Source organism: Verruconis gallopava (genome assembly GCF_000836295.1).
Source record: "Verruconis gallopava strain CBS 43764 unplaced genomic scaffold supercont1.12, whole genome shotgun sequence".
In the NCBI taxonomy this organism is placed as follows: domain Eukaryota; kingdom Fungi; phylum Ascomycota; class Dothideomycetes; order Venturiales; family Sympoventuriaceae; genus Verruconis; species Verruconis gallopava.
In genome coordinates this window covers 107,251-121,809 of record NW_015622148.1, presented here as the reverse complement: position 1 = coordinate 121,809, position 14,559 = coordinate 107,251, and the positions used below count along the sequence as shown (strand labels likewise).

The following is a 14,559-nucleotide window of genomic DNA, read 5'->3' as shown; positions in this document are numbered from 1 at the left end:
GGATCTCAGCACTGTCACGCTCGGCGCCCAGCCTTGGAAATGTCGATCTGCCCAGGCTGTCATTGCGAGGCTGTTCCTGTAAGAAGGACTGCAAAAGCCGCGTAAAGAATCTCATTCATTGGACGGAACATCTTCGCGCCGTCTCATGTAGCTCAGCCCGTACGCTTTGTTGATGCCGTTTGTGCTTTGCCTTATCCTTTTGGAGGATACGAAAAGCTGCGGCGTTGACGTGGCCTTGACAATCCAAGAGGCTGATGACGAGGAAATTCTGTACGATGCGCCTAGATTTTTCAATTTCTTGTTTTAGGAGTTGATTTTACCGTACATGGCATTTAATCGACCATGTGTTTCGCTGCTAGCTCTCACATTCCTGCCTCGACCCACCGTGCTGATGCAAGCAGAATTTGTCATCTGGGCGGTAACACATGAAGGATTGCTTGGTCGATCTCACCTCTATGGCTTCTCTACAGTCCAAATATTCGTCCAAATCGTGTGATTTGTCATGGCCGCGATGCTTCAAAAGGATGGGAGATCAACAGGTAAATCTGAGGCCGAGAAACACGACCTCGTCTTCGTCAACTCCCGTTTTAGGAATAAACAGCTACATGAATATATGGAGGAATAGCAATATAGCTAAACTGAAAATGTTAATGTCTAGAGTCGTTAATGCTGTTTCTATAGTGCAGGAATCTTTGAATAAATAATCCTTTTTCAAACGCTTCCAACGCCACGATGCTCATCCAAAGTTCAAATGATGAACGCGTCCATTTGTTGATCCCTCACTTTCTTCCTATCGTAAAGACAGATGCCCTGTCGGACCAGCCGTCGTCGTCCTTACTACTCGTCTGAGCACCTCCACGAGAACTGCACTGATATCAGCAACTTGCTGCACGTAATGCTGTCAGGGGTACAACAATCTTCCAAAACTCACCACTCTCCCAGCGTCATCACCCGCATATACTGTGCCCCTCATAATCAGCACGCTCGTAATAGGCACTCTGGTCATCTCTCTGTTCGGAAGTCCCGCATCTAGGCTTCTGACGAGCACTATTGCCCATTTACCATCTCGAGTGACGACTTTCTCCCAAATTTTGACATAACCAAGACGATGGCCAGTGAGGAATAGGCATTTATCCAGCCACTCATGCCTTCGAGCATTGACCCAGGCAATGGACATTACTTCATCTTCAGGCTCTACACAAACTTGCTGTTCAAGGAGCTCTACCCCATTCAGCGAAGTAACCTTGACATTACGGCCTCGAGCAAGTAGAATATCGCCAGTTTCATTGCTAATACGTGCCATTCGTACCTCTGTGCCAGATTTCTCAATCTCTCGAACAAAATCGTTGCGATTGAGATCCCACATCAGTACACGACCGCTCGTATCACTCGATAGAAGGGTCATGAAGCGATTTGAGCTCGTGAGTGCCGTGACTGGGCGCCGATGCCCAAAGAGCGAGGTGCGAAGAACTAGATTGACGCTCCTCGACGGATACTCCACATTCCAGATAGATACCACACAGTCCGAGCCAGCGGTGATAAGTGTTCTGCTGTCAGCAAAGAGGGCAGTAGATACTTGACCAATGTGCAGGTGCTCAAACATAGCAAGAAGTTTCTTGCCGTCATCTGAAAAGAAGCGCAAACTGCCATCTACAAAGCCCCAATCAATGAACTTGTCATAGTTTGGTGGGATGTGTAGCCTAAATGGTCCGGATACGTGCAGCTTTCCTTGCTTCTCGGACATATGCGCTACTTTTTCCGGAATTTGGAGTATCCCACTAGGGCCCTTGAGCAAGTCTGCCGATGTGTCTAACCCAACGAATGGGTGTGCAAGCTCATCTCGTGAAGGATGCGGCTTTGTGAAAAGTTGCGTCGGTGTCTGGCCGAATGAATGGATGATGTTCGCCATACTCTTCCTCGTATCCGCGTCTTCAACTTCATCAAGATTTCGTGCGCCGGCGTAGCTGTATGGATGAAACAAATTCAGTGCATCAATTGCCGCTTGGCCCGTTTGCTTATACCCGAAGATAAGATCGATCCATTTGTGTAGGTGCATACTAACAATAGGACTTTCCAGCGCCTCCCTATGCTTCGCGATGAATATCTCAGGGGATCCCTTTGCCCATGGTGGAAGTTCAACATGATTCAGCTCGTGTCCACTTGCAGTAGTGCCAAATGAATATTTGTTATGGTTGACCAAAAACTCAGGTAAGTAGAAGAACTCTGGGGTTAGCTCACGAACATCTTGTGCGTTAATTCCAGAAGCGCCTTCCCAGGCTCCACGAATAGACCCAAACATCCGATCTGCAACATCAAATTTACCGCCTTGCACGGCAACGTAGGCTTGAACAAAGGGTTGAAGCCGGATTAGATAACTCGAGACTGTTGTTGCGCTAGAGTAATGTGTGCTGAAATGATATGGACCAATGTCGCCGCCGATATCTTTGAGCGCCAAGTAACGCTCGCGTGCCTGCACATCAGTTCCAGGAGTTTGACAACCCATGGGTTTTGAGAGATCCCTGAATGTTTTCGGATTACTCAAATCCAGCTCCTCGCTAGTATAATCGGCTAAGACCCATGGGAAAACCGGATATTGGGTCAAGTCATTGAAGCTACGTCCAGCCATGGTATTCAACAGCATCAAGTAGTGAAAATTTGACATTTCGCCGCTCTGCCATTGCTTTGTTGCGGCCCTCGGGCCTGAATTAGTAAGTTTGGCTAGGAACCCTTGCGACATCTCTTCTGGATGGCGCCATGAGTCTAGTCGCCATGCGTCCTCGGGGAATGGGGGCACCGACGATGATACTAAGTGTGGCGCTCGTTCTGTAAGCTTTTTATACAAAGCATCACGTTCCTCCTTTGACCGTGCAGTGAGCAGATAACTTCGTCCGTCGGTGAAGAACAACTCAAGCGCTACATCGCGCAGCAGGAAACTTCTCTTCGAGACAACCATTACGTCAGACCACCGCCAATGCCGGCTGGTCTGGTCCGTAATACTCTGTCTAAGTTTCCCTTTCTTTGCATCCTGATCGGGTAGAAGCTGCAAGTACGGATCACGCTCTTCAGCTGTGGCCTGCCAGACTCGAATGACTTCTCCGTCTGCTCGCTGCAAGAAATTATCAATGAGGTATAAACATTGCTTTCCAAAGATGAGCAATCCTTCGCAGGCTTCCAAAGCAATAATTCTTGATACATTGAATAAATGCTGGATTTGGTCTCCTCTCTCTAAGGCGCGCATGACTCGGCGATTCTTGTCCTCGAAGCCATCCTCATCTTGCTTTGGATCCTCGATAACTTCATAGTCTTCTTCACCAGCGCCGGCAGGTCCCATCGTGCTTGGACTATTGCTCGCGCTCCCAGCTCGTTGCCGACCAGGCTCCAAAATGCTATTCGGGATCGAGGTTACTGCCGGCGTAGGTCCAACAAGATCCTTCGTACTGGGTATTGAAACATTCGTATCCAGCTTCAGCGAAGCTTGTTTCTTTGGTAGCGAACTACTGGCCTTTCTTTTCGGTTGGTAGTCTTCTCTTGTCAATCGATCTGGCACAACCCTTAATCTCATCCTATGTTCTCCTTCAGTCTCATCAAGCCTCCACTTCGGAGGCTGCTCTTTTTCATATAAGGAACAGGGCCCTTTGAGCACTTGGTCGAATCTATTGAGTGTAGCACTTGTATATGTCAGATTGTCCTGCTGGTCCTGTAGCGCGCGTTGATGTTTCAGTCTCTCGGAAACGTAAATATTTCTCCTCCAATTACCGCCTGCATTGTCGTGTTCTCGAATCGTCGCCTCTGCTTTGAGTTCTTCATCTCGCCACATCTTGAGTTTTTCACGACGCTTGCTAATACGCCCCTCAGCGGTTTTTTCCGTCTCCTTATTCTGATCTGCCACGAAGTTCTCCCAGTCCTTAGCTAAAGAACCTGTGAACATAGCATCCAGCTCACCCTTAAACGTGTCCGTCCACACCATGAAGGCATCGTTATCGAGCTCAGCAAGATTCATGAAATTGTGCCCAAGATGCTTATGCTCTCCATGCAAAGCCTCTGTAAGCACCCTAGACGCCTCGTGCGGTTTCTGAACCAGAAGCGAGCGCCAGAAATCGAGAGCTGCAATACGGACCGAAGTAATAGGGCTGCAATACTTGACATAAAGCAGGTAGAACACAAGTCTCAAGAACATCGGAAGGGTCTCTTCCGAAGCAAGTATGACGGGTTGCCAGAAAGTCATCTTTTTCATGAAAGCCAACGCGCCTTTCTCGTCTACAACTTCGTTCACGGACGAGAGTTGGTAGAGCATGATGCGCATGCACACACGCTGCAGAGTATGGACGCTCGCGTCGCACAGTCGCACAGACTTTAGACATCTAATATCAGGCCTCTGCAGATGCTCGAGTACCTGCCCTACAAATTCTAACAGTGGCTCAGCGCTCAGTGCGCCAATGAACCAGCCTTCAAAGAGCGCCTCGGCCATGTGCGATGCGTACCGGCTCAAATTTGTAATGATACGTGGTTCCTTCGGCCAGTCCTTGTAATTCATGCGCAGTTCGGTGGTCAGCGAGGTCATTACCTCTTTGAGCACAAAGCTTTCAAAGTACGCTTGGTGTTCTTGAAAACCAGGAGGCACTTTGAGGAATAGGCCGAAACCATTGAAATCTTTGCGCCTAAGGATCTGGTCGAGAAGCACGTTTGTTATGACCTTCAAAAGACCTTCGGCGACACCGTTGGATACTCTTAGCTCAACAGGTGCGGAGCTGGAAGGAGATATTACAGCATTAAACCTAGCGTGCTTTCCACCTGCCTCAAGAGTCTCCTTATCCGTACTGATGAGTACGAAGCTGGATGCCCGACGGAACGGCATACTGCGTTGACTTGTCGGGCTAGGTGGGGGATCTACGTTCGTCGTTCGGACAGATGGCGGTCGTAGGTTCTCCGATGTAAGATGGGGCCTCATAACCACTTCTTTGCCCTCGAATGTCAGCGTTCCACCACGTGACTGCAACTCCGTCTCAGCAGAGACTTTGTCGGCCGTTACAATAACAGGATATAGCACGAAGAGAAGCTGCTGCAGATATGTGGATGTCGCTGCCCATTCCTTGAAAGCAGGAGATTCGGTGTATAAATCACGCATGAAGTTGATGACTGTGTTGAGAACTTCAGCATCGCCAGCAAGTCTCTGCAATGAGCTTCTACTGCTTGCCCTGGAGAATTTATCAACATTAAGCGACATTGAGCGTTCCCTGACAACAGAGAACCTCGAATCGCTCTTCCCCGTGCCCATATCACTTCCGTCTTGAGGTGCGGAGTAGCCTTTTTGAATGAGTTCGTGTAAGCCGTACTCCAGCATGCCAGTAATCACGATCATGACCTCTGGATTCGCAACCTGTAATTGGCTACGCGAGAAGATGTCCATCAACGTAAACAAATTGAAATCTTGATCCAGACTGATAAGCGCCGGGTCTATGCGGAACATCAATGCGAAACACAATGTCCACAACGCAGGTGTGTTCCACCAAAATTTGAGCTTGTGTTTTAAAATGGTAAATCCCCCATATTTCTCGGCATATCGTTTCGTGTACTCAGGACCCTGAATGACAAGCACGCGAAAGAGAAGCCTAGTGGTGAGAACAATTACTCGCTCGTCATCACGTTCGTCGAGTTGGAACTGCAACCACCGATTCGAAACTGTCTTAGCAAATTTCATGATGTTCTCTGTGTCTGAGGAGGAGCAGAGTAGATCAGTCATGACTTCCAAAACCTTCACACCCACTTCATATGGCGTTACTGCATTCATTGGAATACCATTATTAGTGCCTGGACTTGTGCTCCGAGGGGTGGAATGCGCTGAGCTTTGTAAGGTGTGGAGAGGACTCGAACGGTTATCCCTCGCGCCTCGCGAAAATGATCGATTCGGAAATGCTCTACTATCTTGGAACGCATATGTTACGAACAATGCCAAGCTCCTCAAATTATCGCCGGTCACATTGCACTGCAATAGCGCTGTAAACGCCTCCAGGAAATCAGGAAAGACGTCTTTGCTGAAGGATTCACCTTTTAGAGCGTTGAGAAGCTGCTTCACCATGCGCATTCTAATGAGTCTCTTGACGTTGAAGCGATGATACATGCAGTCACTCGATGCGAAGTGCAGAAATTGCCCGTAGTAGATCTTCTGGGTTGCTATTGGCGCGCGACGCCACGTGTCGAAGTCGATAAGCAAGACTCTGTATGCCAATGGATTGATCATGAGTGACTTTTTCGGTTCACGCTCGTTATAGCCCACAAACCGCAAAATAAGCCTTAGCAGCTCTAGTGCTAGTTCCTCGCGATCGCCCACATCAACGGCGGTGATGCGAGCACGTGGTGCAACGCCATTGTCTCCGAAAATTGAGCTCATTCCAAGTTTCTCACGAAGAATTCCTGCAAGAACCTGGTACCCATCACGTTCTATTGCTTCGCTATTGCGCCAGCTGCTAGAAAGTGAGGAGAAGAGTATTTCTGTGGCTCTCAGCACAGAATCCTTGGTATTAGCTAGCTCAACGAGTTTTAGACCCGTTGCTGCGCTTCCAGCAAGACGCCAGCTGGTCTCGTCTAGGGATTGAGGGACAGATACTACAGGTTCTCCTGTGAGGATTGCGACACCGTGTGGGTGGGTTAATGCGGCATTGATACTAGGTATTGCGGCGTTTAGCATGACAGCTTGACCACAAGCTCGAATCAGTCGTTTTAGCATTTTGCTGGCGTCTCGACTCAATGACTCGTTTAGACGTGTCTCATTAACATTATTCGCATCTTCGTTGTCAAGAACCCACATCGGGGAAAAGGAGAGTGCGAAAGCAGACTCTGGAACCATATTGCTGGCCTTCTGACGTGTCATCTTGCTCATGTCACTGCCTTCTTCGTTGCCAGGATGCATATTTTCATTCTGGCGATTCATAGCCGCGGATTCTTTGTACGTCATGAAGGAGGCTAGCATATCCTGATAATTACCAGAATATCGAGGACCAAGATGCCTGTAGACAGCGATAATGTCATCGTTGAGTGCCATGTAAATGAGATGAAATGAGGCCATTGACCATTTTGAGTGCCACACATTCCTGCCGATGCGTGGTGCGAGGTTCTGAGGTGTCCCTAAAAATGCCTGGACAGCTGCCACACGTGGAGCGCCGCTTGGATCGGCCGAAGTTGGGGGTGGTGATGGCCAAAGCACTTTCTGTTTTTCGACATATCTTCCGTTAACGTAAAGATGTGCTGATGAGCTGCCCTTGAAGCGAGGCCGCTCGTGAACAAGCGCGATGTGATACCACTCATGCTTGTTAAAATGAACGCTCTTAAAGCGCACACTGGGTCGGTTCGCCGTCACTGATGTCTGAAGAATAAGATGATGAGAATCCTTTTCGAGATATAAGAGAATGAATGATGTTTGCGTATGATCGTATGCACCAAATAGGGTTGTATGACAGCTGTCATCAAATTCGTCAACACAAACCCATGTGCTGATCGTGTAACCGGTGTTTGGAGGTGGGAATATACGACCGAGCGTAGGTAGCTCGACAGAGCAATAGCCATGTAGCGACAGATCGAACTGTATGAATTGAGGACGCGAGTGGTGCAGGGCGTCGAGCAAGAATTGAGCAGCCACATCTGAGCGTTGGGCTTGCTTGTATAGAAGAGAGGCATCATCGAGGCTACCAACGCCGTATTTGATCAGGTTTTGGCATAGCTGTAAGATGAGTGGTCTTGCGGCAGGTTGCACGTGAGTGCTATCGTCTAAACAGTAAGGAAGCAGCATTCCCAATAGACCAGCCTCATGCATTTTGACGCAGTTTCTGACGGATATGCCGCTAATTATATCCAGAGCTGAGATCACAGCCGCGGACAGGCTGGAATTGCTCGAGGAATCTGAAGACGCGAGGAACAGCTGCCAGAAGCTGAAGATAGTGGGCACAATCTCAGAGTTTCGAAGCAACTCGTTGCCAGTGAACATTTTCTTCACCTCTTTCGTTATGTCGTCCGGTGTGGATTCTGCCTTGAAGCCACTTGTTTGAGCCATGCCATAGTTCTTGAAAATAGACTGAAAAGTATCATCGGCCAGCGCGAAGGACACGAGTAGCCCGAATAATTGGCTCATGCCAGTGCTAGCATCATCGCTCGAACCGGCCAGACCGCTGCTTATCAACGCTTGCTCCAACGCCCTCCAGCCGCCATCTTCCACTCTCTTGGCAAAATATCTCCTGTTACCGGAGTGTTCGCCTAGCCCCTCAGACAGCACATTGAAGACAGTCTTCAGCAATTCGAAAAATTCCGCGCGCTCATCCTGAGACAACTTTTCCGCATCGTAGTAGCCAGACACACTGCGAAGGACACGCAGCAGTACCTCGAAGCCATTAACATGCCTAAACGTGTTTCTGGCGTGATTTATAGAGTCGCCTTCGGTGCCTGCCCGTTCGATCAAAGCCTGCTGTATATGGCGTAATTGGATGCAAAGACTCTGGATTCTATCGTTACTGATTGGTTGTGGAGCAGTCACCGCCAGCAGAGCTTCTATGCTCTCCACAGCAGCATTCAAGTCCGCTGCGAGTGGATCTTCTGCCATTGTTGACCTCCGCCGTCGCCGAAGAAGGATGATTTCAGCGTGTTATGCGGGGAGATCATGTCTGTATCATGAAGGGTTGCACTTGCGGCGTCGGCGTGTTAGAGAAAGGATTCGAAAAGGTCACTGCCGTGTATTAGTGTGGAGAGTCCGCGGAACGCCTGCGAAAGCTATTGCCTGCGCGCTCGCGACGCTGACGCAGACGGAAGGTGCGGTGGACTCGAGGCTCAAAGCTGAGCCTGCTGAGGCCTGCTATTGGCGGCACGAGGCAGGTGCGAGGGATCCAAAAAGAAAGGAAGCAGCGAAGTCGCTAATCTTCCCTTGAGGCAAAGGTCGCGCCTGCCTGTTCATGTAAAGAGAAAAAAAAAATAGATCTGGCCGTCCTCGCTGTCGCGTCCGCCGTCGTCGTCTCTTGTCCACCGCAGAACACGACGCGCTACCGTTGCAGTCTCAAGCCTCTGTGCGTTCTCGCTCTCAATGAGCGACATGGTAGCCTTGCGGGCCCTTGCGTGGCTCAGCACAAATATGATCCAACCACAAGCGGCTTAGCCGCCATCATGACTGGGTCACGCCGTACCCTAACCAGCCTCCGGCTTGTCTCGTTGGCAAGGCAGCGCCCTTATCAATGTCGCAGTCACGAGCGCCGACCCCAGATCTGACGCAGCCTATCTATCCACACCACATCCGCAGCCGTCCTCTTGCCTCTTCTCTTCCCTTTCTCCTCAACACTTTTGTCCTCTGGCTTGAGCATTCTGGTGTTCATCAGCAGGACTTATTGTCATCGTTCTTCGCTCATCTCTCTTCTTCTTTGTTCATTCACTCCACCATGAAGGCCGGCGCTTTGCTAGGTCTCGCCATCGGCGCTGCTGCGTCACCCATCTTCAATACCGGGTCCATACCCGAAGCACCACTCCTTCAGTCGGTTAACGCAAAACACATCCCCAACACATATATCGTCAAGTTTAAGGACCATGTGAAGGAGCATGAAGCCGCCGCTCATCATGCGTGGGTGAATGACCTGCACGTCCAGACGGAGTCACGGAAGCTTGAGCTCCGCAAGCGTTCGCAGATTCCTTTCGTTGACGATGTAATGACCGGCATGAAGCACACATACAATATTGCCGGCAGCTTCTTGGGCTATTCTGGTCATTTCGATGACGCTGTCCTCGAACAGCTGCGGAGACATCCTGACGTGAGTTTGGCCCGCATTTACCCTATCACTACATCCCGGTTCTGGGTCACGCAATCGTCCGGGGTCCATAGCAACCAACACGATGATATCTGCTTGGATTGCTAAAATAACAGCTAACGATAATTGTGACAGGTTGAATACATCGAACAAGACCAGGAAGTTCATACGCTTTCCGAAGACTACGAAACGGAGAAGAACGCTCCGTGGGGTCTTGCTCGTATCTCCCACCGTGACACACTCTCCTTCGGCACATTTAACAAGTACCTGTACTCGGCCAATGGTGGCGAAGGAGTTGATGTCTACGTTATCGACACCGGCACCAATGTAGACCACGTTGACTTTGAGGGACGTGCTACCTGGGGCAAAACTATCCCCGCCAATGATGCTGACGAAGATGGCAATGGACATGGCACCCACTGCTCCGGAACTGTTGCTGGCAAGAAGTATGGTGTTGCCAAGAAGGCAAACATTATCGCCGTCAAAGTGCTCCGCTCCAACGGCTCCGGAACGATGTCCGACGTTGTTAAGGGTGTCGAGTACGCCGCTGAGTCACACTCTGCCAAGATGGCCGCGGCGAAAAGTGGCAAGGCCAAAGGCTTCAAGGGCTCTGCTGCAAACATGAGTTTGGGCGGTGGCAAGTCTCCTACTCTAGACATGGCCGTCAATGCTGCGGTCGATGCTGGTATTCACTTCGCTGTCGCTGCTGGCAACGACAACGCAGATTCGTGCAACTACTCTCCTGCCGCCGCTGAGAAGGCTATCACTGTCGGTGCTTCTACCCTCGCCGATGAACGTGCTTACTTCTCCAACTATGGCAAGTGCAACGACATCTTTGCTCCCGGCTTGAACATCTTGTCCACTTGGATTGGCAGCAAGTACGCCGTGAACACGATTTCGGGTACATCCATGGCTTCGCCACACATCGCCGGTCTGCTCGCTTACATGCTCTCACTACAGCCAGCAAAGGACTCTGCTTATGCTGTCGCTGATATCACACCCCAGAAACTCAAGGCCAACCTTATCTCCATTGCCACTGAGGGCGCACTTTCCGATGTTCCAAGTGACACCAAGAACGTAAGTTTTAAACCCTGTGTGGATGCGTCAACTTTGACATGGAACTGACGAGTAATATAGATCCTTGCATGGAATGGTGGTGGAGCCTCCAACTATTCTGACATCATCCGGAAGGGCTCTTACAAGGCACGCGCTCAAGAGGAGAAGATTCACATCCAACTCCCTACCGAGACGGAGCTGGAGGAGGCTCTTGAACACGCCGGCAAGAAGATGAGCAAGGCCGGTAGCAAGCTTGCGGCCAAGATCGAGAAGCTGACTGACGAGATTGAGGATTTCGTCGAGGAGGAGCTGCGCGAGTTCTTCGCAGAGATGAACTGAAGCAAGCACACTTGCTTTATCTATCCCTTCCAGATCAGCTTTTTTGATCAAGTACGTCTGACGAGCAATTCTGAACAGTGGTCATGTAGTGTTCGATCGCATTTTCTGGCTATTTCGTCTCACAGTACTGTTCGCTGCGGCGACTCTTATCGTCTGTATCTTGGAATGCTTGTGTGCGCATTGGGATCTCATAACGGCGTCGGAATGATGGGTCGCGCATCTTTTCGAATTGTGCTTTTTTTTCCTAGTGTCAGAACTCGAAACGTCCGTCTGTCTAACCACGTTGCTTTGATCGAGGAAAGCTTCGTGTATATACATATCTAAGCATTTAGCCAGTTTTCTCCGGCCCGAAGGCTCGGATATGGAAATGCAAGACAACGATCTAGAAGAAGTGCCCCATGCGTATGCGTGTAACGTCAATCACTTTGTAGACATCAAGTTGCCCGCGCATGGAATTTTTAATTGAGTCATCTTAAAGTAGAAAATAGCCGGTTTCCAGCCCAGCGTTGCGTGTCCAATTCCTATCTAAGAGAAAAGCAAGCCATGATGAAAGAGTCCGCTTTCGTTCCATGCACGTGTGGTCATGCCCCATCCGTTCAGGAAAGGGGAAGGAGAAGAATGATACCAAAACACCAAAGCAACCCGTATCCGACTCCTACGCACCGGCTAACAGTACACGCTTCGAGTTCGACTAAGTAAAAAAAAAAAAGGGGGGGGGGGGGGGGGGGGGGGGTAAGAAAATGAAAGGGAACGGGCGAGTTGGGTCCCGTGGCGAAGAGAGGCTCACGAGTTCATGTAGGCCGCGAAGCCGGCCAGGTCCATGGCCTGACGCATTCCCACGTCCCGCCTGAGCTTGACGACGGGCTTCCGCGCCGGGATCGGAATCGGGGCGCTGGTGCTCGACCTGGAGCCCGTGTCCTCGTGCCTGACGGAGGGCCGGGTCCTGGCCGAAGCGAACGCGGCGGCGGCGCCTCTGTCGATCTCGAGGCCGAGGTCGGAGCGCTTTGCCTTCCTGAGCTGGGCGGACGACGGCGACGGCGACGACGACGACGACGACGACGATGATGATGATGAGGATGACGAAGGCATTCTCGTCGTTGGCAGTGGCGTTGGCGAGTAAGACTTTGCCGATGAGGATGTTCGTTTGTGCGGCTGCGATCTTGAAGAGGCGGCGTATTGCTTTAGCGGCCCGCGGATGCTTTCCATTGAGGAGGTGGACGTAGTCGAGGACGAGCTCTCACGGCGGGAGGGCCGCGGTGTGGAGCCGTAATTGTACATGCTGTCGATTCCGAGGAAATCCGTGGAGAATTCCATGGAATGCGTTGTGCTGATGCGTGGGCGTAGCGGTGCAGTCTATGGAGCAATCAAGTGTCTTTGTCGGCGACGGTTTACAGAACACTCTGGTATAAACTTGAGAAAGTTGCGTCCTCAGCTCAATAGGGCCTTCTTGTGATCTGCGTCCTTGCTCTGATTTGTGTTTGGCAAAGCTTAATTGGCGAGTGGGTACGTATTTGTGGGCAATATGTGTGAGCTGTCTGTTTGAATCTGTTTCAAGATTCTTCGCTGCTTTCTTGTTCTTCTTTACATGTAACGCACACAAGCCGCAGACAGCGTATCTCCGGTTCGCACTGGCAGAGGAGACAATTCTACACGCGTCGGTCTACGGTGCTAAGTTTCACGGGGCCGAACTTTTGTGCGTGAGGTAGAAGGAGGCCGCAGACCAGGCTGAAGCAACAGCACGGGAGGATTGCACACGGTCGGACTTTCGGTGTTGCGGCTTCGGAAACTCGGGGATGGCGGGGTGGAGAAAGGATACGTCAGAAGGCACCAACAAAGTTGACCCGGATGATGGTATTTTCGTTGATTTTCTGATTGCACGGGCTCGCAGCAGGAAGGTCAGAGAGACGGCGGAAGACTTGGAGAGATATAGCAAAGAAATGCACAAGACGTTTTGAAAACAGCGTGAGCAAAGGACTTTGCACTCACGCCATTTAAGAAACACGATGGGGGGACATGTGGTGATACGGAGATAGCACTAAGCAACGGAGTGTGTGCGGGGCGCGGAGGAATCGCCTAAGCACGCTGGGTTGATTTGTCGATGCGACGAAGCATATGACAAACCCGCGAAGCCGGCCATCTCTGGGCTGCGCGAAACACGTTGCTAGGAACTGGGCCTTGTTTCGTGTGCAAGAGACGATTGACTGATCATCTCTGTCGAGCGAACGGCTCCTCGCGCCAGCCTAGACTGCCCGACCTGTACGTCGACCATGGACGTGCAGTAGTCTCCCAATTGGCGACCAAAAGATGGAAAGCCATTTTGGATTGTTGAGCGATATTGCGCGTGCTTGTTTGCGAGTCCGCAGCAGCAGTGGGACAGAACAGCGCAGGACGAACAGGCGTGGACTGCTGCTACGGGGACCTGATAATGCGGCTGCCTAGCGTTGGCGCGTCCCCTTCTGACGGAGCGCCAGCGACATGGGGCAAGGAAACAGTCATACGGAGGTCCGTGGTTAGTAATGGCCAAGAGAGGAACAGGCTCGCCTCACGACGTCACAACCTTTGGCAGCCGGTCGACTGAGAGTGCTGGGGCACGGTGAGATGGATGGTACGAGAGCGCGGTCAGTCAGCCAGGTTTCGGTGGTTGACAGAGCGATGAAACAGCATCGACAGCAGATCAAGCACCGTTCACCGACCACAAAGCGCAGTCAGCAACCACGTTTGCGGGATCATCTGGTGGGAGCAAGCGGAAAAAAAAGCGATGCACGCTCGTCTCACCCGCGTGCTGCAGCGGGATTAGGATGCGCACGTTCGGCGTCGGTGTCGCCTACGGTGCTACGAGGATCGCTCACAAAAAGGAACGACGAACAAAAGCCACACCCCTGGTTGTGCATAGGGCACGCCGACAAGAAAGATCCAGACACTCAGACGTTCTGTACGGCATGCACGCGGAGGACTGGACGACCAGTGACGAGCCCACGATAGCAAGGCATGCTCACCAACACGCGCACGACTTATTGGCTCACTAAATGGAAGACTGCGTATGCCCCCCCTCTTTGCGGTTGGTAGCTTGCGGAAGCACACCACGCACTTGGACCAGACGGACAGAGTGTGCAGAGTCGGAGGGCGCCGTTTGCGAAGGAGGAGAGCATTTGGTCCGTTGCTTCGACGTGTGCATCCTCACTGCCTGAGAGACCGGGAACCGTACAGCGGGTGCCGTGGAGCACTGCTGCTCGCTGCTGGTGATGCGGGAGCTGCACAGCACAGTAGAAGGGCTGTCGACTCGGTGGTGCAGGACCATCCTCTGCGGTGAGGTGGCCCACAGGCGGGACTTGCCTTCTGCCCTATCGAACGTCCTTGGCCAACGCTAGAAGATGTCTTCGGTGTGTCATTG

At 51.2% G+C, this 14,559-nt stretch overlaps 4 protein-coding genes across 5 annotated transcripts; 2 read left to right on the top strand and 2 right to left on the bottom strand.

Annotated features, from left to right (window-relative positions):
- Nucleotides 1–598: 598 nt before the first annotated feature.
- PV09_04266 lies at nucleotides 599–8,910 on the bottom strand. 2 transcript variants are annotated; one of them, XM_016357587.1, is made up of 2 exons: nucleotides 915–8,910; nucleotides 599–864 (listed from the first exon to the last, which is right to left on the bottom strand). In XM_016357587.1, exons 1-2 carry the CDS (start codon nucleotides 8,585–8,587, stop codon nucleotides 780–782), a joined length of 7,758 nt encoding a protein of 2,585 aa, XP_016214379.1. In that variant the 5' UTR covers nucleotides 8,588–8,910; the 3' UTR covers nucleotides 599–779. The 2 variants fall into 2 exon arrangements, with proteins under 2 accessions (XP_016214379.1, XP_016214380.1); XM_016357588.1 differs by having other exon boundaries at nucleotides 932–8,910.
- Nucleotides 8,911–9,207: 297 nt separating this feature from the next.
- PV09_04265 (alkaline protease 2) lies at nucleotides 9,208–11,646 on the top strand (the record flags this gene model as incomplete). Its single annotated transcript, XM_016357586.1, has 3 exons — nucleotides 9,208–9,776; nucleotides 9,909–10,850; nucleotides 10,911–11,646. Coding segments are annotated over 3 exons (1,769 nt in total), but the record flags the coding sequence as incomplete, so codon positions are not given.
- A 247-nt stretch (nucleotides 11,647–11,893) lies between these two features.
- PV09_04264 (uncharacterized protein) lies at nucleotides 11,894–13,114 on the bottom strand. The gene has a single exon (XM_016357585.1). It carries the CDS (start codon nucleotides 12,480–12,482, stop codon nucleotides 11,952–11,954), a length of 531 nt encoding a protein of 176 aa, XP_016214377.1. The 5' UTR covers nucleotides 12,483–13,114; the 3' UTR covers nucleotides 11,894–11,951.
- Nucleotides 13,115–13,610: 496 nt separating this feature from the next.
- Nucleotides 13,611–14,370, top strand: PV09_04263 (uncharacterized protein). The gene has a single exon (XM_016357584.1). The coding sequence runs from the start codon at nucleotides 13,767–13,769 to the stop codon at nucleotides 14,148–14,150; it is 384 nt and encodes a 127-aa protein (XP_016214376.1). The 5' UTR covers nucleotides 13,611–13,766; the 3' UTR covers nucleotides 14,151–14,370.
- The last annotated feature ends 189 nt before the right edge of the window (nucleotides 14,371–14,559 follow it).